At 32.0% G+C, this 26,076-nt stretch overlaps 1 protein-coding gene and 1 long non-coding RNA gene across 9 annotated transcripts; one reads left to right on the forward strand and one right to left on the reverse strand.

The window, feature by feature from the left end:
* Positions 1-79: 79 nt before the first annotated feature.
* Positions 80-24,143, forward strand: LOC105149284 (C2 domain-containing protein 2). 8 transcript variants are annotated; one of them, XM_011061581.2, is made up of 18 exons: positions 80-6,247; positions 9,671-11,015; positions 12,845-12,940; positions 13,251-13,430; positions 13,753-13,959; positions 14,238-14,497; positions 14,716-14,905; positions 15,159-15,345; positions 16,081-16,175; positions 16,491-16,514; positions 16,787-16,831; positions 16,944-17,010; positions 17,298-17,465; positions 18,190-18,325; positions 18,441-18,548; positions 18,855-19,007; positions 19,205-19,237; positions 19,597-24,143. In XM_011061581.2, exons 2-17 carry the CDS (start codon positions 10,167-10,169, stop codon positions 19,230-19,232), a joined length of 2,793 nt encoding a protein of 930 aa, XP_011059883.1. In that variant the 5' UTR covers positions 80-6,247; positions 9,671-10,166; the 3' UTR covers positions 19,233-19,237; positions 19,597-24,143. The 8 variants fall into 8 exon arrangements, with proteins under 8 accessions (XP_011059883.1, XP_087268678.1, XP_011059882.1 ...); XM_087412552.1 differs by lacking the exon at positions 19,205-19,237; XM_011061580.2 differs by lacking the exon at positions 19,205-19,237 and having other exon boundaries at positions 18,208-18,325.
* LOC105149281 (uncharacterized) lies at positions 7,044-9,513 on the reverse strand. The gene is made up of 2 exons (XR_015547145.1): positions 9,117-9,513; positions 7,044-8,453 (listed from the first exon to the last, which is right to left on the reverse strand). It is a non-coding gene; the product is annotated as an uncharacterized LOC105149281 (long non-coding RNA).
* Positions 24,144-26,076: the final 1,933 nt, after the last annotated feature.

Below are 26,076 nucleotides of genomic sequence, written 5' to 3' on the forward strand. Positions count from 1 at the left end.
GAATACTTTTCTTTCCTTTTTTCTGTATTATTTTTCGAGGTCATTCCTTTCTGCTTCTTTCTACTATATGTTTTATGCTTCATCATCCTTGTACATAAAAATTCATCTAGTGTGGATCTTCCATTATAATGTGTATTTATTTTATTCATCTTTCTCTTCCTTTTTTTTTAGAACTGCCAATGCGTGTGTGCATGCGCGTGCATGCGCGCACGTGTGTGTGTGTATGTGTGTATGTGTGTGTGTGTGTGTATGAGAGAGAGAGAAAACGTGAAAATATTGATGAAGAGCAAAGTCTTTTTCGAATGTTCCTCTAGCCCCAACTTCAGAGCTCGTTCTCTCATTATCATCACTTATGTTTTGCGCTTTTCCTTTTATCTTTATCTTTTTACTTTACTTCTTACTTTCCTTCCTTCCGATATACAAGATGTTTTATATAATCTGTCCTCTATCATAATGATAGAATCAGTCGAATTACGAGACGATTTTTCCTCTATTTCAAAGGAAAAAAACCATCGTTGTCACTTTTTAATATATTTAATGTATTATCATGATAATTAAAAAATCTTACGAATTAATTTTATTGAAATAAATTAAATTTAAAATTGAAAGAAAAGATGAAAGAAAGAGAGAGAGAGAAGAAGAAAAAGAAATATGTATTGTAAGTAAAAATAAATTTTATACAATAAATTATAAATAAGTAAAATAAATTATACACAATAGAGAAATATTTTTAAATAAAGATATATATATATATATATATACATACACACACATATATATATATATTATTATATTTATATTTATTATACGATTTTTTTTTCTAAAACTAATTTGGGAAAACTTATTTATTTTTAATCGTTCGTAATTTGAAAAGTATATTGACATATCGATGGTTTTAGTTGAGGAAGAATCTGCTCCAAATTTGTTCGTAGTATCTGTTGTTAAAATTAAGCACAGTCGTGAAACATCGTGTACATTTACGATACATGCATAATTGCGCGTTGATAAATATTTGCTTTTTTTTCGTCCTTTATATGTAATCTATATCTGTCTACCATTCTCATTATTGTAACGCATTTTTATCTCATCATTAGAGTCTACATGATGTTTGCGATTTACGCATTATCAAAGTTGCGATATGCATATTAGCTGCGCATATTTTTTGCACGTATGGATATAGTATGTTAAGTATATGCGTACAGTGGAATAATTTTCATATCATAGTCTTAATGCGAAAATTAAGAGTGTTTTTGTGTTAAGGTTAAAAAAAGTTATTTAATGAGAACGGGTCGAGAAGGCTTAGATAATAACGAAGAGGTGATAAAAAGGATTGTCGCGACCAAGGTCATTAATAAGCTACACTATGTATCGTCAAGTTATAATGTCAACGATCAAATGCACAAACGACTTTAAATTCGAACGACACGTTTGGGACGAGTGAAACCAGCGACGAAGCTCTTTGATGATTTAATTTGCGTCATATTATCTATTTCTTCCGAATTTTCAATAAACAATTCTAATATATATTTTCCAACGCAGGAGTGTTCTATTATAGATTCCGCGCTTTTATATCACTTTTTTTTTTCTACAAAGAATTATTTACTTTTTAAACGATAAGTATGCAAATTACAGAAAATTAATGGCTGAACACGATCTCAGGTGTTTTTGAACGTGCAAAGAGAATCAATTTGCACGTATTTTCCATAATATGTCGTGGAAATATAATATTGTCGTCGGTTTTACTCGTGTGAGTGAGAATGTTGGTTTGAGATACGTTTAGAAAACGTGCGTGCGGAATGACTGCGAATTAACATGTTTAAACATTAATTAATAAGCCGCGAAGAGAATTCTACCTTCCCATGGTATTCTTCACTTTTAAACGTCGCTTCGTCCTGTCTTCGATACAAATGATACATGGTATCCAAGTATCGTGCATTCAAGAGAAGAGTAACATTATAGAGATGAATTGGGACGAGCGATTTGCGCATATATGATTTTCTAGTTTAACGATCAAATGCATATTCAGACAAAATTTCTGGATCATCCGATTTCTGGATATTCCAATAAAATTCGCGCGAGACGAAAAGCGAGCAAATGCGACTATTGTCATGTAAGATAAAATACGCCGATAATTACCCGAATGCGCAAAGCATATATAATCGAATACGAGGCGCGAATAGGGATCGTCGAAACTGTCTAGCTTTTACGTAAGAGAGAAAGGAACTGTTTGAAATCGATATATGTGTATAAATAAGTTTGAATTTCGAGATAGGGATAAAACGTGAAAACGATCTTCGTTTACTCTTGGCATGGAAAAGAACGTCATCTATAAATCTATATGACGTAAAGTACATTTTTTTTTTTGCAGCATCGACCATTAAACTCGATGAGAAATTACTGCTGCCGAAAAGAGCGCGTGCGAGGATACATTATGCGAATCATAAGTCGCCGTTGTTGGCATACCGAACTTTACCTCGAATTGTGATATGTTGTGCTGAATGATCGCGTGTGAATCAAACAGCGTCCGTCAACAGCCATCGACTGCCAAACCCTCGAGATTTCTCTCATAAATTCCTCGCAGCGTGCGATAGTTTTCGGAGTTTACGGACGAGAGAGCAGCTCATCATTGTATAATCGGCACGTTTTTTCACTAATATCTTCTTTAAAGAGTCTTTTAATTAGGAGAATCTACAATTTGTAACTGTACTCGCGATCAATCGTTGTCGATCATCGGTACGACGACAATACATCAATTTAATGCCGGATACTGAGGAATCTGGCGACAGAGTTTCATCCTTTTATATAATTTTATCATTTTCCTAAGATTAGATTAAAGGAAAGATTTCCCCTTTCCTACATATTCTTTTTTATAAATAATTTATTTTTCGCATAAATACAAGAGCTGCAATGACACGTAAGCACCGAAGGAATTTGCGAACGGTTTACTTTTCTGAAAGTGGACGCGAGACGAGCTCAAGGACGCCGCGAAGTTAATGTAATATTTTAAGTGAATGAGATAAAGAGCGACAAAGAGCTACTTTGTATCGAAGGATACGTTCTTTTAATCGTAGCGAAAGCGCGAACTACAGCAAGCACCGAATATGGCTACTACTTCGTTTCGTAAGACGTATCTTGAAAATATTTGTATGTAAATGAATGACAAAACAATAAAAAGAGTATACGCTGTACAAACCTTCTCTCTCTTTTTTTATGCAATATGTAATTCAATTTTTATCGTGCAACGAGTTATCGTGAGAGAGAGAGAGGGGGGGGGAGGGAGAGAGTACAGCAGGAATAAAATGTTACAACAAAACTTACGGAAATGTAAATATAATTTTTCTCTTTTTATTTTCTAGAATCGAAAGCTGATATATTTCGAATTTGCATGTTTTTATACGTATGTGTATCGTGTGAATGAAATATTTCTTGGAGCTATTTTTAGACGGGCGTCATCGCGTTCATGTGCTATCTACAGCTGAAGCGAAGGCAATCGCCACGTTGTTTTTCACATGATCCAAAAAGTTGGATATTAAGGATTCTTACAATGTCAAATGTGTGTGTGTGTGTGTGTGTGTGTGTGTCGATTAAAAGTTTCAAGCATAATAAATTTGATTCGTAACGTAAGTGAATAATATAATGTAATAATATAACGGGACGGTATAAACGAGAAAAGTAGATAAAACAAGGCTAGCACAATCAGTCTTAAAAAATTGTTTGTGACTAAAAAAAAATTCTGCGAAAGTTTGCAAGACAATACACTTCGGTTATCTGGCTCAATTTGATCAACTGGCCGCGGTATGGTATTTTTATTTAATGATCAACTAAAATCATGATTATTTAAATTCGATTCACACATTTTATTATTCAAGATTGAATCTAAGTTCAATATCTTACGTATGTATAATATAATCATGGCATCACATTTATTTACGACGATGATGAATCTTTCATTACATCATCGAGGCGTGTTGATTCAATCTCCATTTTTTTTATTACACAATTATTTACATTGGCATAATTATCATATATTTATGTCATTACAAATCTGATATCTAATATCTAAAAACAGTGCGTGACTTACGATGAGATTATTTAACTATCTCGAGATCCTTGTATAAATAAAGATAAAATTAATAAAATTTAATAAACAACGAAAAATAATGAACAAAAATTTTAATTTTTAAGAATTTGATTTTTTCCAGGATTGGTAAAAAACATGTTTTAAACATGTTTTAAACAGTTTAAAATATGCTTAATGATGTTTTTAATATGTTTTAAATATGTTTTTTTTTTATAATACTGTTTGAAGCATATTTGAAGCATTAAAAATATATTTAAGAAAAAACACAATACATTTTATTAAAAAAAAAAAAAACATTAGTCTTTACCCTGATTTTTTCAAACTCTCGTCAAATTATTGGCCTCTGAATTGAACATTTCTTGTCAATCAATAAATTCCATAAAACATCTTATTATACTTATTACGAAAATCATTAATTCCATAATTTTTCTAAAGATTATTGGGACAAATGATAATATTTATATCTTTATAAAGAGATAAGGAAATCACTGTAAGTTTTTACGTTAATGTCATGACATTATGATTGCCCATGTGCTTCTAAAATTATTTCTTTCACATCTCTGCACTTTTTAATCTTTTTATAAAAAAAAAATCTCTTCTTTTTTATCTCTATAAATCTGATGTGATGTGATATGTGCAGTTTTGTTTTTGCACAAAAAGCATAATACAGTGTAGCTTAGAAGAATGGATTTTACGCTACGTGTCAAGGTAGCGAATGATGATTCGTCGCGAGGTCAACTGAAATGGTGCTGCGCAGCGGATCGATGAGAGTCCGTAATACAGTCGAACCTCCATAAAGTTAACATCCGTTTTTGTTTTATCCTCCGTAAAAGTCATATCTTAATCTTCCATATAATAATCGAGCACATGTGCCAGCGCATGCGCATTTGTTTACTTTTACAAAGGTCGATCAGTTCCGACAACTTACTTTTATAGAGATTCGGCTGTATACCACACGGTACATACCGGCGACATATATAGGGTAAATTAGAAACTTTAACATTCTTTTTCTTTAGACTAAAAGTGTACAAAAATGTACGCTGTGTTAGTATGAAACAATAAAGGAAAACCATTTAGATTTACATTTTCAAAGAATGTATTGGCAATTGTGACTAATTCAGATTTCTGAGTCTGAGATATTTCATTTGTATATATTGAAGCAATATTTAAAACATTTCCGATAAAGCTGTTGATAATATTATGCGGGTAATTGATTTTTTTTTTAAATACAGTATACACTTTCTTTGTGGATTTGTGACAATTGTTTCTCTTGCAGATGTGATGGGTGATTTTTAATTATTTTATATAGTACCAGAAAGGTACACGTTATCTGTGCAAATATCTTAATCTTTGAAAAATTTTAGTTTATATTTAAAGCTCTAATTTCAATAAATAAATAATTTGGTTAATTCCCTGTTAGCGTAATAGTTAGTATAATATAATTAAAAAGTATTTAGGTTTACAACACACAAACAAGTCGGCTCATTTTTAATACAAAATTAGTTCAGCTAATGTATAGAAATTTACAGGACCTCTAAATATTCAAAAGAATATTTCGTTAAAAAAAAATTGAGTCGAAACTGTTAAAGAATAATTGATTTTACGACATGATAATTATTTGTATAATTTTAATTTAAGACGTAGATTTAAGAGATATATTTTACCTCCAAGATTTTTTTTCCTGACGATGATGGAACGTATTATTCCGATACTGTGAAGGTATGGGGGAAAAAAGCACGGTGAGTCAGTACGGGGTCGATGGGGTGCTCGAAAAGCAACATAGACGTCGGATTCTGGCGGGGATCAACCGGCCTTTCGAGTCGACCGAGCGAGCGGTTGGTTTGTCGAGCTGAACAGAATCGGGCGATTAATCGAAACGAAAGTCAGACTGCCGCGGACTGCCGCTGCAACGCAACGCGACGCGACGCGACGCGACGCGACGCGGCGACGCGGCGACGCCGGCGTTGAGCGTAGCGCGAAGCGTCCATTTTCCGCGAGGAGGTAGTAGGCGTCATCGTTGCCCTCGCTCTCGTTAGTGCTATCGTTATTATTTTTCAGTGGAATTAAGTGCAAAATGTCAATGAGACACGCTGCGTTCGAGCGTGTCGCGAATCTGTGCGATCGATCCGATACTGTATAATTACGATTGCGTTAATTAATTACACGGTTAGTTATTGATCTACGTTGGATACAATTCAGTGTGACTCTTAAAATTATCTCCGAATAGATTTAATCAGGATACACAGTGAGAGATAGTAGCACACTAAACGAAACGATTGTTATACATTAAATTCTCTTTCATTTTCCAAATCGCTTCGCGGATTTTAATTTATTTAGATATAGTTGCATCCGCGCGTGACAGATATGCATTTGAAGAAACACAATGCGCTGCGACACTGCAGCCACGCGTTCAAATGCGTTCCAATATTTCCAATTTTGAGTGTCCAGTAAAATATTACTTTTCCCGCTAGCGTGTTAAATGATTCTTCGTTATTTCATCAAAATTCTTTGTTATTTCTATCAAAAAAGATGTGGCTTTATTGTTCGAAACTTGCGTTTGGATGATTTCGACAGCTACGTTCCTCAAATTTCATTGACACTCTCTCTCGTGCGAATCTTTCCATAATCAAGTCATTCAATTACCTTCTAAAGCAATAATTAGGTAATGTAAAGCCAGATAGAAGGAATCGAAGGCGAATCTACTTTTGTTCGTGAAAGTCGTCTTGCCCAGATTAATCAATATCATATTCAGTATCATATTTGGAGTTATTTATGATGATAGAAATGTATATGTATACATATATGAGAAGAGTATATGTGCATATATACCAATCCAACGTTGCTGACGATTACCAACGAAATTGTTTAATAAATAATGGAAACTGTTTTTGTGCATAAATCTTTAGAGATCTCTTGAGATTGATCAATATTGTCGTGTAATCAGAGATTAAATCAATAAATCTTCTTTCGAAAACTTCAATTTATTAAAATGCAGTAAAGATACTTTTTAATTTCCATGTAATAAAAATAAATAAACAGTACAATGTAACAGTACATACTTGCAATTTTGGAAAGCTGGGTATTTCATTAATTAAAATTTATGATAGATCGATTAATTTTTTTTACTTTTTCACTTTTTCGATAAACGACGTATGATGCAACAATTTTTTGATATTTATTATAAAATTTATTACAATCAGTTTTTAATTTTATTTAATTTAAAATGTTTCTTATATATCTTCGACAAAAAATTATTCCATTCGTTCATACACGAGTATTTTTATGCATAAATAACTCTGAGTCGGTACGTTGCTTTTCGAAGCATTGACGTGATAGTTTTTTGTGACTAACAATAAGAACGAGATATTTTCATCGATTTATACGTATGACAAATTTAGCAATAAGATTTTTTACATTATCGTTGAATGAAATATAATAATGTAAAATTGATCAGCTGATGGATCCAATGTGACTGAAAGAAGATGAAACGAAATCTGACTATGGCAGCGACAGAAATCGAACGCGTATACTTTTCACAGACTGTAAACGAAAGTGTAAAGCGAAAGTGTAACGGCATTTAGAGTAAGACATTCGCTAGATTTCGCGGCATCGCTTTTAAGGTCGTTTATCAAACAGTGCAGAACGTATTTATATTATTCGCCATAAGAAAGAACATTCTTCTTGAACAGCACTAAAATTGAAACATTGCAAAGTGTTAGAAGCGATAGAGATAGAGATTGAAAGAATCAATTGCTTTCAAATATCTTTTTTAGAATTAAATAGCTTTCATTTAACAATAATTATTTTTAAATGATTCTTTTATGTGTCTTAGTTGGAGATAATGAATAGCTTTTTTCTCTCTCTCTTTTGTTTTATATTTTACAAGTAGTCTTAGTATCAATTTCGTTTTAATCTTTTTAAATACATCTACACGAACGACGTGTAAAGACTTTTTTTATGATTTTGCTGGAAAGAGAGAGAGGGAGAGAGAGAGAGAGAGAGAGAGTTACGATAAATAATTTTCATTCTCTAATCCTTTTTTCATCATTTTGTTTTTTTTTCGTTCATTTTTAGCACCTCTGATTGAACTCTCATTGTCCTTTTCATGGCTGACCCGTCCCATTGATCTCTGATCATTGAGATTGAATTTAAATCTCTTGCCAGCGACGATCAATAAGAATCCCTTCATCTTCTTCTTCTTCTTCTCAATAATATTTTTCTGTTCATGCAATGTGCACATTTTTCATTCTATCTCTCAAGTGAGGGAACGTTATAGCGGTTATAGCGGTCAAGTGATAAGACAATGTTAAGGCTGCTAGCGAACAATTCTCGTTGTTTCGCCTAGTCATCGTTACCTGTTATCGCTAACTGGCTAAAAATATTTATTAAAAGTAATGCGTCAAAAATACCACGGTATAATATATGACACACAACACACACACACACACAGAGTGATTTTTAACATATTTCATCACCCATCATGAGCAGGTAGAATCGAACTGAGTTGAAAAGTCCTTTACCATTTTACAATTTTCGCAATAGTTTTCGCAAGCTATTAATTACTAAAAATTGCCAAATATTGAATAATTTTTTACTCAAATACTATCAACTTTGTAGAAAAGCTGCAAGAGACAAAAATTATTTATTTTCTTCTCATAAAATTCTGAGAATTTTTCCAGAATTTTTTAATACCGTATTTTCTCATGTTGGTAAAAATAAGAAAATGCAATACTAAAAAGTTGATAAAAAATTCTGAAAAAATTTTTAGAATTCTATGAGAAGAAAATAAATGATTTTTGTCTCTTGCAGTTTTTCTAATAAAGTTGATAGTATTTGGGTAAAAATTATTCAAGACCAATATTCGGCAATTTTTAATAATTAATATCTCGTTAACTATTGCGTAAACTGTAAAATGGTACATGACTTTCGATTCAGTTCGATTCACTCTACCTGCTCATGATGGATGACGAAATATTAAAATCACCCTATATATACATATATATGCATATAATATAATTATAATGAGATTTTCTACCTTCGAATTCTTCATTAGAGCATGGAGTATTCCACAGTTATCTATATTTTAAAAGATCAGACAATTATTATTTAGTTTCAGAATTGAAAAATTAAAATATATTCATAATATTAGCTAATAAAATATTGTAGATAAAAAAATATATATATAAAATTAATATATGTAATAAAATATTAATATATATTAGGTGTTGGAATTAATTCGTAGCGTTTTACAAGTGATGGGAAGTACTTTCATTAATGTATTTTTTAATGCTCATGTGAAATAAATAACATTCTTTCATTAAAAAACGCTACGAATTAATTCCAACACCTAATACATATTAACATATCGAGAATAATCCTCAATATCTGAGAAATATCTTACTGTTGAGATTTGATCTATCAAATATCCATTCTTGCAGCTTAATCTCTTTTCAATGTAAAGAATAAGAGAAAAGAAAATTGCACATGGTATTCTTAAAACGTATAATTTTAATGAATTTTAGTGCAACAAAGATTTCATCTAATTTGATGAAATCTTTTCGTACTGTACATTCCCATTGTCACAAACAGATGGAAAATATTAGATACGACTTATTATTGACGATTTATTGCCAATAAAGAGATTGTTACCAAGCTTGGTGACAAGAAGTCTGAAAAAAGCGTGCGACTTTCAAATCAAAGTTGAAAGTTTTCAACTTTGATTTCTCAATCAGACAGTTGGAAGTCGGGGATCTAATTTAAAGGTCGACAACCTCTATATTTATAAATAACTGGGCCAATTAAACATTGAAAAGAGGTAATGAAGAAAACACAATTGATCTTGAAACTGATGGGCAGGTTTGGATTGGATAGAAGATCGCAGAAGTGGACATAGTGGACTTAGGTAGGCACACGAGTAGATGACGACGTCGACGACGACGACGACGACGACGACGTGGAGCAACATCACGGCTATCAGTGCCGTGTTGCGTAGCTGAAGGAGCCCAGGGTATATGTACGGCGTATTAATAGCCAAGTATAGAGCGGTGGTGGGGCCGCGGTTGCTCCCGGGTGAAAATAGAAAAGAATGTTTTTGGAATCCAATTGGACTTGGTTGGCAGAACGATGGGGCAATATGGCCGACTTGGCCGAGCGGGTGGACGATCTGATATGCAGTTTCGACTCGACTGGTGAAACGACCATGGATACGCTATCGATGCTGATATTCGGCTGGATGTTGTTCGGTCTGGTGGTGTTGTGCGTTGGCAAATATGTGTACAATCGTTTCGTGCTGAACGAGCTCACCGCCGCCGCCGCCGCCGCCGCTGCCACTGCCTCCGTCGCCTCATCATCATCGACGTCGTCGTCGCCGCAGCTCGGCAAGGATGGTGGCCATGAGAGTGTCGTGACGACAGGTACCGCTGGTACCATTGTTGGAAGACTGTTTAACAAGTCCAAATTGGTATCACCGTCGTCGTCGTCATCGCTCGTTAATAGGTCTGGTACCGGTGGTGCAGGTGGTGGCGCGGGTACCGTTAGTGTTGGCGGTGGCGGCGGTGGTACCGTAAGTGCTGCTGCTGTTGCTGCTGCTGCTGCTGCTGCTGCTGCTGCTGCTCCTGGCGGTGGTAGTGGTGGTGGTGGTGGTGGTGGTGGTACCAGTGCGGTAGCAGGTGTGAGATCCCCGTCGCCGGGCTACGTGCCGCCCACGCCGCCGATCAGGAAACGATTGACCCGGAAGACCTCCGGTGCTCTCATCAGCCCGTCTCGAAGTTCCAGGGCACTGCACCTTCCGACCGCGACTGGCGCCGATGTCGAGGCTGTGCGTTGGGTTAACGAACTGATCGTGTGGCTTCATCACGATCTCGTCATCCTCAATGAACTCTTGGCCACTTGGGTGGTTTCCCTTAACGATTTTACCGTCGGTTCCACGGACGAGGTGAGAGGACAAGAGTAAAACGTCGATTATCATCGTTTCAAACTCTTAATTTGTTCGCCATAAAATGTGCAGAGTAAACTTTTCATAGAATTTGATTTCGAAATTAGCGCGAATTTTAAGTTTTAAGTCTTAATCTCGCAAAGAGAGAAGGGTGGTGGGATTCTATAAATTTAATAATCAGATTCGTCAACGCTCGATAAAAGTCGAGATAGAAAACTCTTCCCGAGAGGGAATTTTTACATAGGTGAAAAGAGAAGGGGACACACCTGTGTTGCGTGATTTCGAGCAATGATTTCGAGTCTAGGTCAAACGCTCGAGCGGAATACGATATACATTTCTTCTTATTGCTAGATATCACGTTTTAAGTTATAACAAAATAGAGAATATCATTCGTTTCTTTTATTCTCTTTTTATTAGGAAGCACATTTTCAGATATCTTGAATAAATTTAATCTCGCGTTAATATATAGTTAATTACTTGCCGCGGTTATTTTGTTCAACGTATGTTATCAAACAATCTGCGCGTTTGAAATTACCGTCTCATAATTCATTCCATAAATTTAATATAAATTGTAAGCATTATTGAATCACAAATATTCAATGCTCTCAATTATTTCATTTACTTCGAATCAACACACCATTTGTTCGCAAAAAAATTACGAATTAAACATATATATATATATATGTCTGTATACGTTATATATATATACTTTTTATTGTCGCTTTTCCACAACAGTAATGCTTAATGTCAGTAAATACATTAACGAATTAAATGCGTAAACAAATTGAAAATAATTAAAAGCTGTCGTCTAGTAAGTGATATAATACCTCTATACATTGACAATAATTTCGGCAGCTATAAATTATAAGAAAATATAATTAATATCTTGCGCTAAAATCGGATTAATCTCGCGTGACTTTTTTTGCTTTCCTGTATAGACAAAATTTTTTTTTATTATTTACATAGATTAAGATAAGTCACATCAAAGGTCACTATAATAGTATTGCTTAAAAAGGCGTTACGGTTGGGTGCTGTCCTTGCCACGTGTAGCCGATTATTTTGTTGGGACTTAAAATTTTTAACTTAAAATTTCTTTCGAACCAAATTTTAGCTTAATTTAATTAATTGTTTATTGTGCACAAAACAATTATAAATTTGCAACCTAATTTGAAATTTTTTACGTTACGACGTGATGCATATAATACGTCAATTTGTGTAAAAAATTAAAATTTAAAATTTTTTAAAATTATAATTTTGATAAAAAAATAATTTAAGAAAAAGGAAAATAATTATATGACAAAGTAACGGTAATTAGTAATGATAATTTTAACAAAAACGATATGGTTATTCGGTAAAAATTGAATTAATCTTTCTAAAGGAATTTCAAACTTATTCTAGAGTCAACGAGAGAAATTCCAGATGGCACGTGTATCCAAAATCGAATAGTCTTATGATGATGTAATGTCTAAAAATTGTCTTATTGTGTGTGTCCTGTCTGAGATGTATATAACTTAATTTAATTGATACAATATATAAAAATGGATTACTTATTAGATATATTTACATATATTTAAGTCTAAAAGATTCTTGTTTGATCTAGAATAAACAGTATGTTATTGTTATGTAGGTATATAAACGATACGACGAATTATTTTTAGTTCTTATTCTGAATATGCAAACAAGTGTACCGCACGATTGCGTGCCGGATAAAAAAGATGGCAATGAGATAATTATGACACATAATAAAGAAGTGTGGCGCAGACGTTTCTAAGCGTATGTATTTCGTCGGTCAGTATGTACAGTCGCAATTAGACATTTATATGTTTTAGCATGGAGTTGGTGTCGAATTCGTTCGTGTACTTCCAGAGACTTATCCGCCAACCTTGTCAAATATCTTCTGCGAATGCGATTCGAAGAATGATGTGGTACGTATATTCCCTTCTCGCTCCGATTAACCTTTTGCATTTGAAATTGTGTCAAGATATCAACTTCCTTTTTTGATTATATCGATCGTTTAATTTTATTTTTAGAAACTTTCAAGCTTGATCAACATCTAATGCCAAATGTCATAGTTGCATAAAAAACCTATACGATATAAAGAATTTTTTAGTTAAATCATATGTGTAACTAATTTTCTAAAGCGTTTTAGAACAATAATTAAATAATTAAAGCTCATAATTTTCTATTTAAATGCAATTAGCGATTAATCATCTTAAGAAAAGTAATCATTTTTAGACCATCACATGCGACTGTGAGGCTACTCCAGCTTTACAGCTGAAAGCATTTCGGCAACGAGGGGATAAAGTAGATATTAATCATTATCGAGTCAATGTCAATCGTTTCCGAGCTCGTCTCAACGTCGTCTGTATCACTGAGAAGCTGCTGATCGATCTGAAATGCGATGGTTGGCCTGAGGTGCGTATAACATTGTTATCAACGGATTTCCTGTGATGCAACACATGGAAACTTCCGTCCCGTCATTGTGTAATCACAGCTATTTATGATCACTCGTTCTCGATCTCGACAATACATCGTGTTTATACAGAGTCTTGGCCGTCTTGAACAATAGACATAGAACGAACGACAAATATTTTTTTGTACGAATTTTTTAACATTCTCTATAACGAAAAGTAATACAAAACGGTGCGGTTGCGGTAGAAATCAGCTCAATTGGAGAAGTCGAAGCACTCTTAATGTGTGAATTAATATTACATTCATATTATTTTCCGTATTACAGGTAAAGATCTCTCTAGCAGCGGTGGGCACAATAAAGAAAGACTTGGACGAAAGCCAGTTACAAGAAGTGGTAACGGAAATTGTGGTGGGTGCCCTGCGAGGCATCAATGTTCATTTCAATCTTTCTCAATATCCCACATGTCCTCGATTATGGAGAGAGCCGCCTCCTCAGCCAGGCTTTTCATATCCTACACATTACGACAGTGTAGTAAGTTATATCGAGCAATTGACATTGTCAATCAGATTAAATAATACTAAATTAAATAGTACTCAATCACAAATACTTGCACATTTATAATGTAAATTAAAATTCTTATTCATGATTGCATGATTCTTCAACAAGATTTATAATTTTATATTACGCTTAGATTCGTTTTTTTTTTTTTCGAAACATAGAAGATTATTGTTGAAAGCAACAACACTTGTAAATTATCTATAATATGCTATATTGTTATTATTTGTCCACTGTGATGATTTCACTTATAGAACACTTTGAATTCAATGATACATCAATCATCGTCGCATCAACGTCTTCAAGGACACCCTGCATCCTCGCCTGCTCCAATGCAATACGTACCTGGCGAGAGGCGTTTGCTCGTGAAGGTTGTAAGAGCTATCGACCTCGGCGGTCAAAAAGGAGCTGTGGAACCTTACTGCGTCGTGGAGTTGGATGAACCGCCGCAAAAGAATCAGACTTCTATAAAGAAAGACACAAAAAATCCGCTGTGGGATGAGGCATTTTTATTGTAATTATCCATGTAAAATTTATGCGGCTACACGCTTCATCTATATTATTATTATTATTATTATTATTATTATTGTTGTTGTTGTTATTGTTGTTGTGGTTGTTGTTATATTATTATTATACCTTATTTTATTTTTACGAAAAAAAATATCCATCTATGTTTTAATTGTATGTTAGAAGGCCGTATTTTAGCGACTAAACTTCCATATACATTTACAGCGATATAAGCCACAACACGAGCGAAGTGTTATTAGAGGTGTTCGATCATGTCAACAAAAGTCAAAGATTCTTGGGGCTAGGAATCGTAGGCGTCGAGGAACTTGTCATAAATCCGAGTCAACGGCAAATTATACCTCTTCAGGCACGGCCATACGAGCAAGATGATATTACAGGCACCCTCACGGTGGAGGTAACCCTCATTAAAGCGTTCTGATTAATTTTTATTTTACGCGATATATATTCCCGCAATAAAATACTTCTCTCGGAAATTATTTTAATAAGTTCTGAAAAGATCATCTTTTTCTGTCAAGTGTTCATGCTCATTAAATTGTCATGAATCAACTTGAGATATTTGAAATGTCTTTAAAGAAAGTATTACTTTTAATATGTAATTTATAGTGTATCACTGATTTGTTGCTTTCGTGCTGTTATATATTCTGCAGTTTCTGTTCATCGAGGGTGCGGAGGTACCACAAATTGGGACCAAGCCTTATAAGGTCAAGGAAACGATAAAGCCAGTCTCGCCGAGCCGATCCTACAGTCAAAATGTCATCAGCAGCAATAGTCTGAACTACAACAATGGTAACAGTACACTTATCTTGTACGACTCTGCCGCACAGTCGGAAGGGGGTAATTACCGATTACTTATCAAGCGTTGATATGTGTGTGTATATTAATTCGATTGATTTTTCTTTCTTTTTATTAGTATATTAGTGACTTATTGATCTGTCCTCATAAAAAAGGCAACCTAATGTTTCTCGTGAGAACACATTAGAACGTTAGAATCGGTTTGTGAACTCCCCTACAGTATGTAATGCATTTGTTTAAATTATACATCATTCATTCGCACGTTTCTCCAATTTGTTTCTCTGATTCGAACGTAATTGGAATAAGATTAATCAGTATACAAAGCATCATCCGAATACAACCATTCAAAAAATTATTTATTTGTATAAGTTGATTATATATATAGATATACAGAGAGTCTAGTTTTATATACATATTAGTTTTATATACGTACTTACATTGTTTCGATTTGCCCATATTATTTTTCAAGTGCTTACATTTCTACAACAATAATATCTAATTTTTATTAAGAAAGATTAATTAAAGCTTGAAAATTGATTGAAAATTGTTGAACCAATTTATAAATACAATATAGAGAGAGGAATTTGGAGCATTCTGTACAAGTCAGATTGTGATGAAAATGCTAGTATTTAAAAATCAACGCTTTTATAGAAATAGAGAGAGAGAGAGAGAGAGAGAGAGAGAGAGAGAGAGAGAGAGAGAAATAAATAGAGAGAGTCGTAGATTTTATCAAATTCAATTTTTAAATGAAATTTTATTAGAACAATATTTTTGCAGACTATTTGACAAATGGTAACATTGTGGATTCACCATACAAAAGTGGACAAACGAACGGTAATAAGGGAACTTTGATTGTACATAGTCAGCAAAGGGTAAGTTTATGAAGCAACTGAATGCAGATTTTTCTTATTGCACGAAAAATTAACATTCGCGTGAAATAAAGTTATGAAAACTGAAAAATCAGGCTTAAATCTATATATGAAAATAGAATAGAAGTTTAAAGTTTCCAATTGTCAAGAATTCCGTAGAACAATTTGTGTGTGTGTGTAATAAAAATATTGTTTTGATTCTCGGAGAATTATTTGTTTTAATAAAAATTGATTTGTTTTATTCCTGATAAATATGTTCTTTGCGATCATATTGTGACTTTCTATTAAAGCATGATTTTTATTTGACTTTTCTTGTAGCAACCAGAGCGGCAGATTGTCAAGGTAAGAAATGATATTGGTTGTTTGCATTTCGTGTTAAAATAATTATTTTTTATCTATAACGGGAAAAAATAAATAAACCTCAGGAATAGTTCTGTCAATGTGATGCAACTTAAGAGAGACATCGCTGTATGGTAAAACAAAGTTTGATAAACGAATTCAAGGTGTCGTTATTTGGAGTTGCATTTTAATTTACTTAACATTCAGTATTTTTCTTCTATTTTATGAAAGTATTAACCGTGATTGAGTGCTGTGTATTTACTAATGTGTAATAGGTCGCTTTGATGGAGACTGGAAACTGGCAAGAGGTATCTCCGGAAGTAAGTAAATATATGTAATATTATTTTTATCTTTATAAATGAAATTTTACGATGGCAACAAACAATTGATTTTCACCTACTTATATAACTTTCCATAACAATGTCTGTGCAGCACGGAACAAAAGATGTCAATGCTATTTCGGGACCAGAAAGCACGCCTAATTCCTCCAATTCAGAAGGTAAGAATTTTGAAGTGATTAAAATTCCAATTCAAAATTAATGATAAGTACATAAAATTATACTTTCATGTTAAATATATATGTCGCATCTCAAAGCATTATTAAATATGAAAATTTCATACATTGTTTTATTATTACTTCTGAGTATTGATACAAAATTTGAATACAATTCTCTTATACTGCTTTAGAAGTTTTTTAATTTTTCTCTTATTGCATTTATCGTGTATTTATTATCATGTTTTTGCAATAATTTGTAAAATGTAATCAACAACATTTATTTTATGCAGAGAGAGGAAGAGCACGAAGAAAACGACGTGATTTCTTTGGAACCATAAAGAAGCGATTGAGTCGATCCAAAACGAGAAGTAGATCAGTGGGTCCTGAAGGAGAGATCAATCATGAAGACGCTCATTCGAGATCCATATCCGCCGACAGAGCTCGCGACCCTGGATCTGGTAAGATTTCAATATACCACATCCCCCACATCTCTTCCAGTATTCTTTTTTGTAAATTAAATTAATTGTCATCAAGTCTGCAATAACATATAGTTTTTGTTGCAAGTTGTTTGTTTAATAATTGTGTGTTTGATATCTATTAGTATATGTTTAAAAAAGTTTGCTCGATTGCGATTGATATAAATATCTCCGTATAAAGGAGATCTGAAGAATTGAAGAGATTACTAGTTTATTTATAGTCGTTTTTCGATTGTATTGTATTATTACTCACTTGTACACGCTCTGTCTTGCTCACGTGTGCGTAACTCTCACGGTATTCGACTTTAATTGGTAAGTATTGTTAGCAAGAAAGAACGAAAACTTTGCTTTTCAACAGATAAAATCGAATATAATTGATAAGCGTTAATAAATTTGAAAAATGATCTTATTCCTAGATCTCATTTACAGATTTAATAACATTAATAATAGTTTACTCTAGAGAACATTTTTTTTATTTATATTTAATTTATCATTATAATTTGTCACAATTATAAATGTTCCGCGCTTACTATATGTTAATAAACATACAGTTTCTATCAATTGCGCTTAACGAAAGTCGAGTCCATTTTTTTTTATTAATATATAATTTATTTATTTTTGCGCTGCAAGAGTTACTTTTTTATTCTTTTATCTGTATTAGTGAATATTAACGTATATCTGATATGAATTAATCTTCTTTTTGTAGTTCATCTATTGGTACCAGAACAATCGAGACGATCGAGTTTGAGTGAAGCTTCGGGTATAAGCGGAACATCTACGAGAACATACGTCAATGAAGCTTCCACGCTCGTTCTCGAAACTTTGGAGAACGGTATAAAGAAGTAAGTTTAACTCTCCCTCCAATTAATTCTCTCTCTCTCTCTCTCTCTCTCTCTGTATATTTACAAGAAAGCATTTATGTTTTTACACCTTTTTATACATTTTCTATAATTTTAGACATTACCTCGTACCACTTTCTCTCGCACAGAAAAGTAAATGGAGGAAAAAAGGGACAAAGCTGCACATATTTAACGATCACACATTTATCGCCAAGCACATGGTGGGGTAAGTTGTAATCATCTTGCCGATATGACAACAGTATTATATCGTTACTAGTAGTACAATTGTTGGCACGATATTGATCAAATACTGATCCAAGATTGGCCCAATATATCTCCAACAAGGATATATATGTATATACACATATATTGTTTAACTAATATATGTATCGCAAATAAATTGCTGGAATATAATACGATTATCGGCAATAGTATGATTAGGCCATTGAATTGATCAACATATACGAAAAACATAAATTTTAACATTAAAATTTTATAATTGTAATAAAGTAAACGTTCACTTTGTTTTTAGAGGAACAATTTGCGAAGTATGTAAAAGAACTCTTGCACGAAGGCTCGGTAAGCAAGGTTACGAATGTAGGGATTGTCAGATGAAGTGTCACAAACACTGTCATGTGAAAGTCGATACGACATGTCCTACATCCACTATCCAGAGCATCGAGTTGTGAGTATCCTAAATCTTAATATCATCATCATTGTAAATATTATGCTAAATATTCCCAAGTTTCAATGAAAATGTAGAGTCTCGTTATATTTACAATTAAATTCTCAAAAAATTTTCAAACATTATTACAATTATGTTTTATTTATTTTTATAATAAATTTACGATACATGTCCTAATACAATTTTTTTCGCGTAAGGTCCTTACTGCCAGTACTGAGCGAATAGGATAGGTAAGACTTTGAAAATTTAGAAATGAGTGAATTTGCTATAAATGGTATCGCGCATGAGGAAGTGCCTGTCCCCAATAGATTGATCGACGTGATTGATGTGTTTGATAATCTGCTTGTGAAAATGCATTAATTTTGCTTGCTCCTATTCTTTAATCGAGTTTTTCGTCCTGATTATACATACATATATGTATATCACCGAGATTGATCGAAAAGTACCTTTTGAAAACGTTATTGTCAATAAAGCACGACTGAATGCATAACATACATATGTATTATACGTGTAATTATTATCTCTATTTTTCTTATTTGAACCAGAATTCAGAGAACAATCTTACCCACTAATATTTATAATTTTTTAGGATGTGCATCAAGGTTCCGCCACTCGAACGAAAGCCTTCTATGTTACTGTGTTCGCGATAACGATGTCGCGTACTTATATGCGCGATACGTTAAATTTCGAACATGCGACTTATTTTTCAACTTAAGACAACACAACGATCGTAATTCATTTTTAAAAGTTTCATGCCTGTCACGTTTTAGTTCTTCCATATTCGAGACGAAAAGATTACATTATAGTTATACAACAAAATGTATTTTTTTTTAATTATTTTGATCAGACAAGGTGTTTCTTATAGATTTTTGGATACATCGAAAACGATGCCACACATAAGCCAAATTTCGTCAGCACGTTTCACCGGCTTTCAAAATCGAAATTTAATGTATCAAAAATGGCTTTTTTGACATTTAACATTTTTTTAATAAAAAAAAAAGATTAACATTACTTTGAAATTTTGAGCAAAAATTGTAAATGTATTGTTCATCCCCTATAAAATGTATTTCTTTAAATTTCAATACTTTATTAGCCATGTTATGAAGAATTCAAATATAGAATTTTCTTAAAGAAGCTTAACTTTTTTTTGCAAAATGATAAATATCATGAAAAAGTCATTTTCGAAAATGGCACAGAATGTTCTCATTAAATGTCAATTATTTCAAAAAACCGATGTGCTGGAGAAATTTGATTTGCAGCACTGCAAGCGTTTTCATTTCAAAATCTACAAGATGCACCTTGTTCAAAGTAATTTTGTAAGTATTTCTGTAAACTAACATAATTCAAGCTACGTATTCTTCAATATTTGACAAATACAGAAGATGATACGTTTGCATTCATATAAATGGAATTAGATCTGTTATTAGAATGCGAAAATTTGTTAAATTTAATTTTAGATACAAATTATGTTCCATAAATTATGATCCATTGTTTTGTAAAAAGTAAATGAATTATATTAAACGTTAAGATAAGAATTTATTTTGCAAAGTTAAAATCCTCTCATTATATGTTTAGAGTATCAAAGGATCAAATTTTGCAGAATAAATTATATATTATTTCTATACTGCGCTTTAATTAATCGATCTTTTACATTGATCGTCACGTCTTCTACACGATAATAATGAAGCCGATCTTGAAATCAAAATTTGAAAAATATGCTTTCGTATAATATGCAACATAAAACTTGCGAAACATATTCGCTCGTACACTTTCTGTACAGTTATACCTAGCTTCCAATAATGGTGATAATGTTAAAAGCTCGCGCTCTCTCTCCCTTCATCATTGAGCATCGACCAGCATCTAATTTCGTCCAAAAAAAAACGTTACAAAGTAAAATTCGATTATATTACTTTTTTTATTAAAATAGCTAAAACGTGCTAGAATACATATTATATTTAAATACATATTATATTTTAAGATATATATATATATATATATATATATATATATATATATATACATACACTGTAAAAGAGTAATATGCAATTACATATGAGCAACAAATGTAAAAATTATACGATTTATAATGGAAATATGTATACATTTGTGTATATGAAAGTATAGTCTGTAAACAATTTAACGTTTAACGTATGAATTGAAACTCTATTGTTTACAAGAAGAGCGTCACGTAGCGTGCGGGTACGTAGTGTGTATAATTTGCCGATGACTGCATGAAATAACTAATAAAATAATGATATTAATTAATAATATAAATATATTAATCACGATAATAATCTTTATGATAGTAATAATCATGAGAATAATGTTAATTACAATAACGAGAGATAACGGAAAGTGATGGTAAAAAATACACCCAAATTATTATATCTAGCTATGTTAAATTTGTTTAATTTTTTTCTCACATTTAGCACAAACATTTACTAACTGTGTACCTGTATATTTTTGCCTTAATATAAATACGCGTGTTTATGCAATTTACACGTTGGAAAATGACGAGGCTTATGTTGGTTACCGCATTCACGATGATGAAAAGCGAGTCATCTTAAATGAAAATTCTATCGAATGTACGTCAATGTAGACAAATTCGAATATTATATATTAGAGATTTTAATTATGTAAATGAATATATGTATAAGCGCTTTTAATGCTTTCAATTTAACTTCAATTGATAATACTAAAAACTTTCTGACAACAAGAGGAATATCCGGTATCAATTTACATCAATTTCTTATATTTTAAATATGTTGTAAATTCTTATATTTTAAATATCTTGTATGAAGATACACTTGATTAATAACATATTATGGAAATAATTCTGAAAATAATATCGAAATTCTTTCCATTTAGCGTATTCATAATTTTTAAATTGATACAATTGCGAAATATGAGTAAACTTGGATAATTAGACGCGAAAAAAATATTACAAACGTACATAGATTTTTAGAATTTCGCAGCAATTCCTCGATTACATTTTGTATAAAATAAGAGAAAAAGTTTTTTTCGGGTATTGAACAGTAGCAAGATATATAAAAGAAATATTAATTAAATTACATACTATGATGAATTATATACTCTCTCACAGATTTCTACATCTCGCTTTACATTTCGCTTTACATCTCGCTATAATAAACATCGTCGGAGTACAAAATGCAATCAAAATGCAAACAAAAATTAACGTTAAATTTAGGCAAGTTAATTTATTTCGATATACTGCGATGTATTTACACACACACATACACACACACACACACACACACAGAATGATCTTAGAAAGTAAGTTAAATTTTTGCAAAATGATTAATAATGAATGCAAATATGAATTTTGTTTTCTTATTGTATTTTTCTACTTACATTTTAAAGAATGTACACGCAGCATCGTAATTTCATTAATAATCTTGTAGGCTCACAACTAAGCTGCAATGTTAGTAAACTCTATTGACGAGTTTCGTAGTCAGCAAATAACGAATGAATGATGCTAAACAAAAAGCGGCAATTATACAAATAGACGTGTCGATCATTAATCGACTAATACATATGCATACATCGAGAAAACGCAGTATAAATCGAATTCGAATTCAATTTTTCCTGTATACATACAGGCTGTGAAATATACTCTTACAATTTTAGCAGATTTATGTCATTTATGATGGCAAGTCACGTTTTACGCGTGGGTTGTATCCACGGGTGCGAATCTATAACTTATCAAGTTTGAAAAGGCAGAAGTATAATACAGAGTTACAACACAGAGTTACTCTCTGTATATCTATCTTCATTAAAATTTCTTACACATTGTCAGAGAATTAATATTAAAGATATGTCTAAACAATATATAAATATTATTTAATATGATTCTTTATGATTCTTTATTTTATTAATTTAATATGAAAGAGAAAGAAACAAAGATAAAATCGCCGAGGGGAATATGTGTGTATTTTTTTATATATGTACATCTTCAATATTCTGCATTCGCATATATGACGTATATAAGCGCAAGAAATTTCAAAATTACTTTACTATATCAGAAATACAGTAAAATTAAAAAGAGATATTATACGTATACGGTGTATCTTTGAAGCATTCTCACGAAAAGTTTCTCTCTGAAAGAATCTATCAAAATTCTCGTCTTTTTTTTCTGCCTGTGAATTTGTTGACGATAGATTTATAGAGAATCAACTATTAAAGATTTACAATTACCAGTTACAAGTTACAATCAACTAATAATAATTACTAGAGCGCTTATAAATACTTGATAAAAGTGACACCAATTGTCAATTTTTACACAAATAACCATATATATAAAATATTTAGAAATATTGCACAGTTACATGTGCGTAATTGAAAGTACAATGACATGACTTTGCAAAGCAATTTATCGTTAAGATAATGATATACGATAGATAAATTTCTTCCTCATTCGCTTTGCAATCTCTCTTCGTACGCACATCTCTTTTCGTATTCTTTTCCATTTGTTTCCATGAGTCGCGCGTCATAAAATTATCAAAGTAACTATGGAACATTGACGCTAAAAGATATATATATATATATATATATATATATATATAAGCGACATCGATTGTGCCTATAATGATGTTGTATAATAGTGTTATACACTCTTTTCACATGCAACAGAAAATCTATTTATGGACGATATTTCCAATTGTTCCGCAAAAGCTTTTAATTCTCGAACCAACATCGATCGTATCTTTCTATCTGTATATGTATAAAACCGGATTTAGACCGAGGAAGCGAGCACGGACAAATATATACATATAAATAAGTGACTTCAATGAGAGTGAAGGACCCAATACTTGCGACGTGACGCATCGTGCGTCATTCACTCCCGTCGAAATAATAAGCTGTTCATTCGTATTTATTCCCGCTCGTTCACTTGATTCAGCTCCAGTTTAACATGACTGAATGAATAATATACAAAGATTATGATGATGTTGATTATTTATGCATTGCCGATTTATAATAGTAATAATACGATTATAATTACATATATAATATATAATATATATAATGTTACTATTAATAAATTATAATGACGATAAAATGACAATTGTATAATTTAATGTTACAGAAAGTAATATACATATATTGTGATTCTATTAACACGTTACATTTCTCTACATTTAATCCTTTTCCCGTTTATTTATTCAACTCCTTTGAAATTCATTGCCAGTTCATACAGGCAATTAAAATAATCATTTTCAATAATCGATTATTATACGGTTAGAATAAAATTAATCTTTGACTGTAGCAAACGAATTATTTGGCTCCGAAGAAAAAATTTTAAATATTGTTGATTATAATATACAATCTGTACGATTGATGCTATGAGATTTTACAGTATATAGATAAAAAAATGTTTAATCTTTCTCCATCAATTGCCATAAAGTGGAATTATTTGCATTATTCTGTACATAATCTTCAAACAGAACACTTAAAAACTTCGGAGCAGCATTTGTAGCTGTAGTTTACGATTAATATCGCGTTCCATGTTCTGTGAGTGCTTCCATATGCTTTTGAAACAAAACTTCGCAATTGTTACAAATAATGATCTTCATAAGGATTTAATACAAGGACGTTACTTTACTGTATACTCGCTTGGAATGGATGATTATTGGATGGTCACAAAAATATCCACGTATAATATATATTATTGTATTTGTCAAATTTTTATATTTTTAAATAAACACGAATGTTAATTATTTTCGCATAAATAAATGTATAAATTCAAGTAATTATTTCGATTATTTTAACAAAAAAATTACGAATGGTATATACGATTTAATCAGATTTTCTTCACGTCGTATGTCTCAGCGTTCCCTCGCGTTTTGTTGAAAATTAAATCTCTTTCTATCTTTCATATATAAGGATTTCCTTTAATTAAATCTCTTGTTTGAATTATACTTAATTATTTAACTGTTCTATGTTAAAGTTATCGAATATCAGTTATACGTAATCTTTCTAAGAAACATGGCCTTGAGGAAATTGTCACTGATACACGTGCTTATTGTATATCGCAATTATATATTTATGGATTTCTTGTCAAAGTTCAATATTTTTCTTAGTGTTTAAATGGATATCATTTGTGATATAACGCAGCAAAATAAGCAATGAAACGTGACATATTCGAATCACGCGTAGTAACTGATGGTCACGTTTTCTATTGACATTATCCTTTGTCAATGAAGTTAAATCTTGGCGAAGATAAAAATTCAAGTATAAATCGAGTATTCTCGAACATAAAGAGGAAAGCAGAAACGAAAACCTTCTATAAAGTGGAAATTGTGACAATGCGAAAGAAATGTAACATGCCTCTTTTATATTGTCTCAATTTTCCTTATAGAAGCTTCATTTATGTTTCTATTATTCTCATCAAATTGTATTCAATGAAGAGTATAGCTTATCGATGTGAATCTTTCCTGCGTGTTGCATAAAGGACCGTTCGTAAAATTCTTTAGAAAGATCTTTATTTCTTTTCTTGATACGGAATGTTTTCTCACATCGATATGTAAAACATCTCAGAATTATGAAATATTTCTCCAATTAGATTTCTTAACCATTTTATGTTAGAGTCAATACACATATGTACATGTAGAATATGCAAAATCTTTTAAAAGAAATATCAGAATAAAACACTCAACAACATAACTCTCTCTCTCTCTCTCTCTCTCTCTCTCTCTCTCTCTCTCTCTCTCTCTCGATATGTAAAGAAAGAATTGGCAAATGAAAAAAGCCAATTGATGAATCCGACGATTGCGCACTTCGATATTAATCGACTTAAATTTTCTAGTTCATCAGGTGTGAAAATCAATCAATCATAAATCATAGATTCTGTTGAATCTATAATCAAATAGATAATTGAACAATTCTTGTTAAATAATGTTTAAAGGGCATGTCACGCATAGCATTTCATCGAATAATTAATATACGCGATAGTGCAGATATTTAATGTTATCATACATGTACTATACATACATAAATATATGCAATCATTATTACAATTTGATCTGAACATTCACCCGAATTTTTAGCTGCA

Source organism: Acromyrmex echinatior, chromosome 13 (genome assembly GCF_024713525.1).
Source record: "Acromyrmex echinatior isolate Ae372 chromosome 13, ASM2471352v2, whole genome shotgun sequence".
NCBI classification, from domain to species: Eukaryota; Metazoa; Arthropoda; class Insecta; order Hymenoptera; family Formicidae; genus Acromyrmex; species Acromyrmex echinatior.

What these genes read in the sequence shown, in the direction of transcription:
- LOC105149284 (XM_087412552.1), top strand. Translation starts at nt 10,167, where the DNA reads ATGTTTTTGGAATCCAATTGGACTTGGTTGGCAGAACGATGGGGCAAT. An exon ending in TGCCGCACAGTCGGAAGGGG is followed by an intron (nt 15,346 to 16,080) that starts GTAATTACCGAT and finishes ATATTTTTGCAG; the next exon opens with ACTATTTGACAAATGGTAAC. An exon ending in AGCTCGCGACCCTGGATCTG is followed by an intron (nt 17,466 to 18,189) that starts GTAAGATTTCAA and finishes TTCTTTTTGTAG; the next exon opens with TTCATCTATTGGTACCAGAA.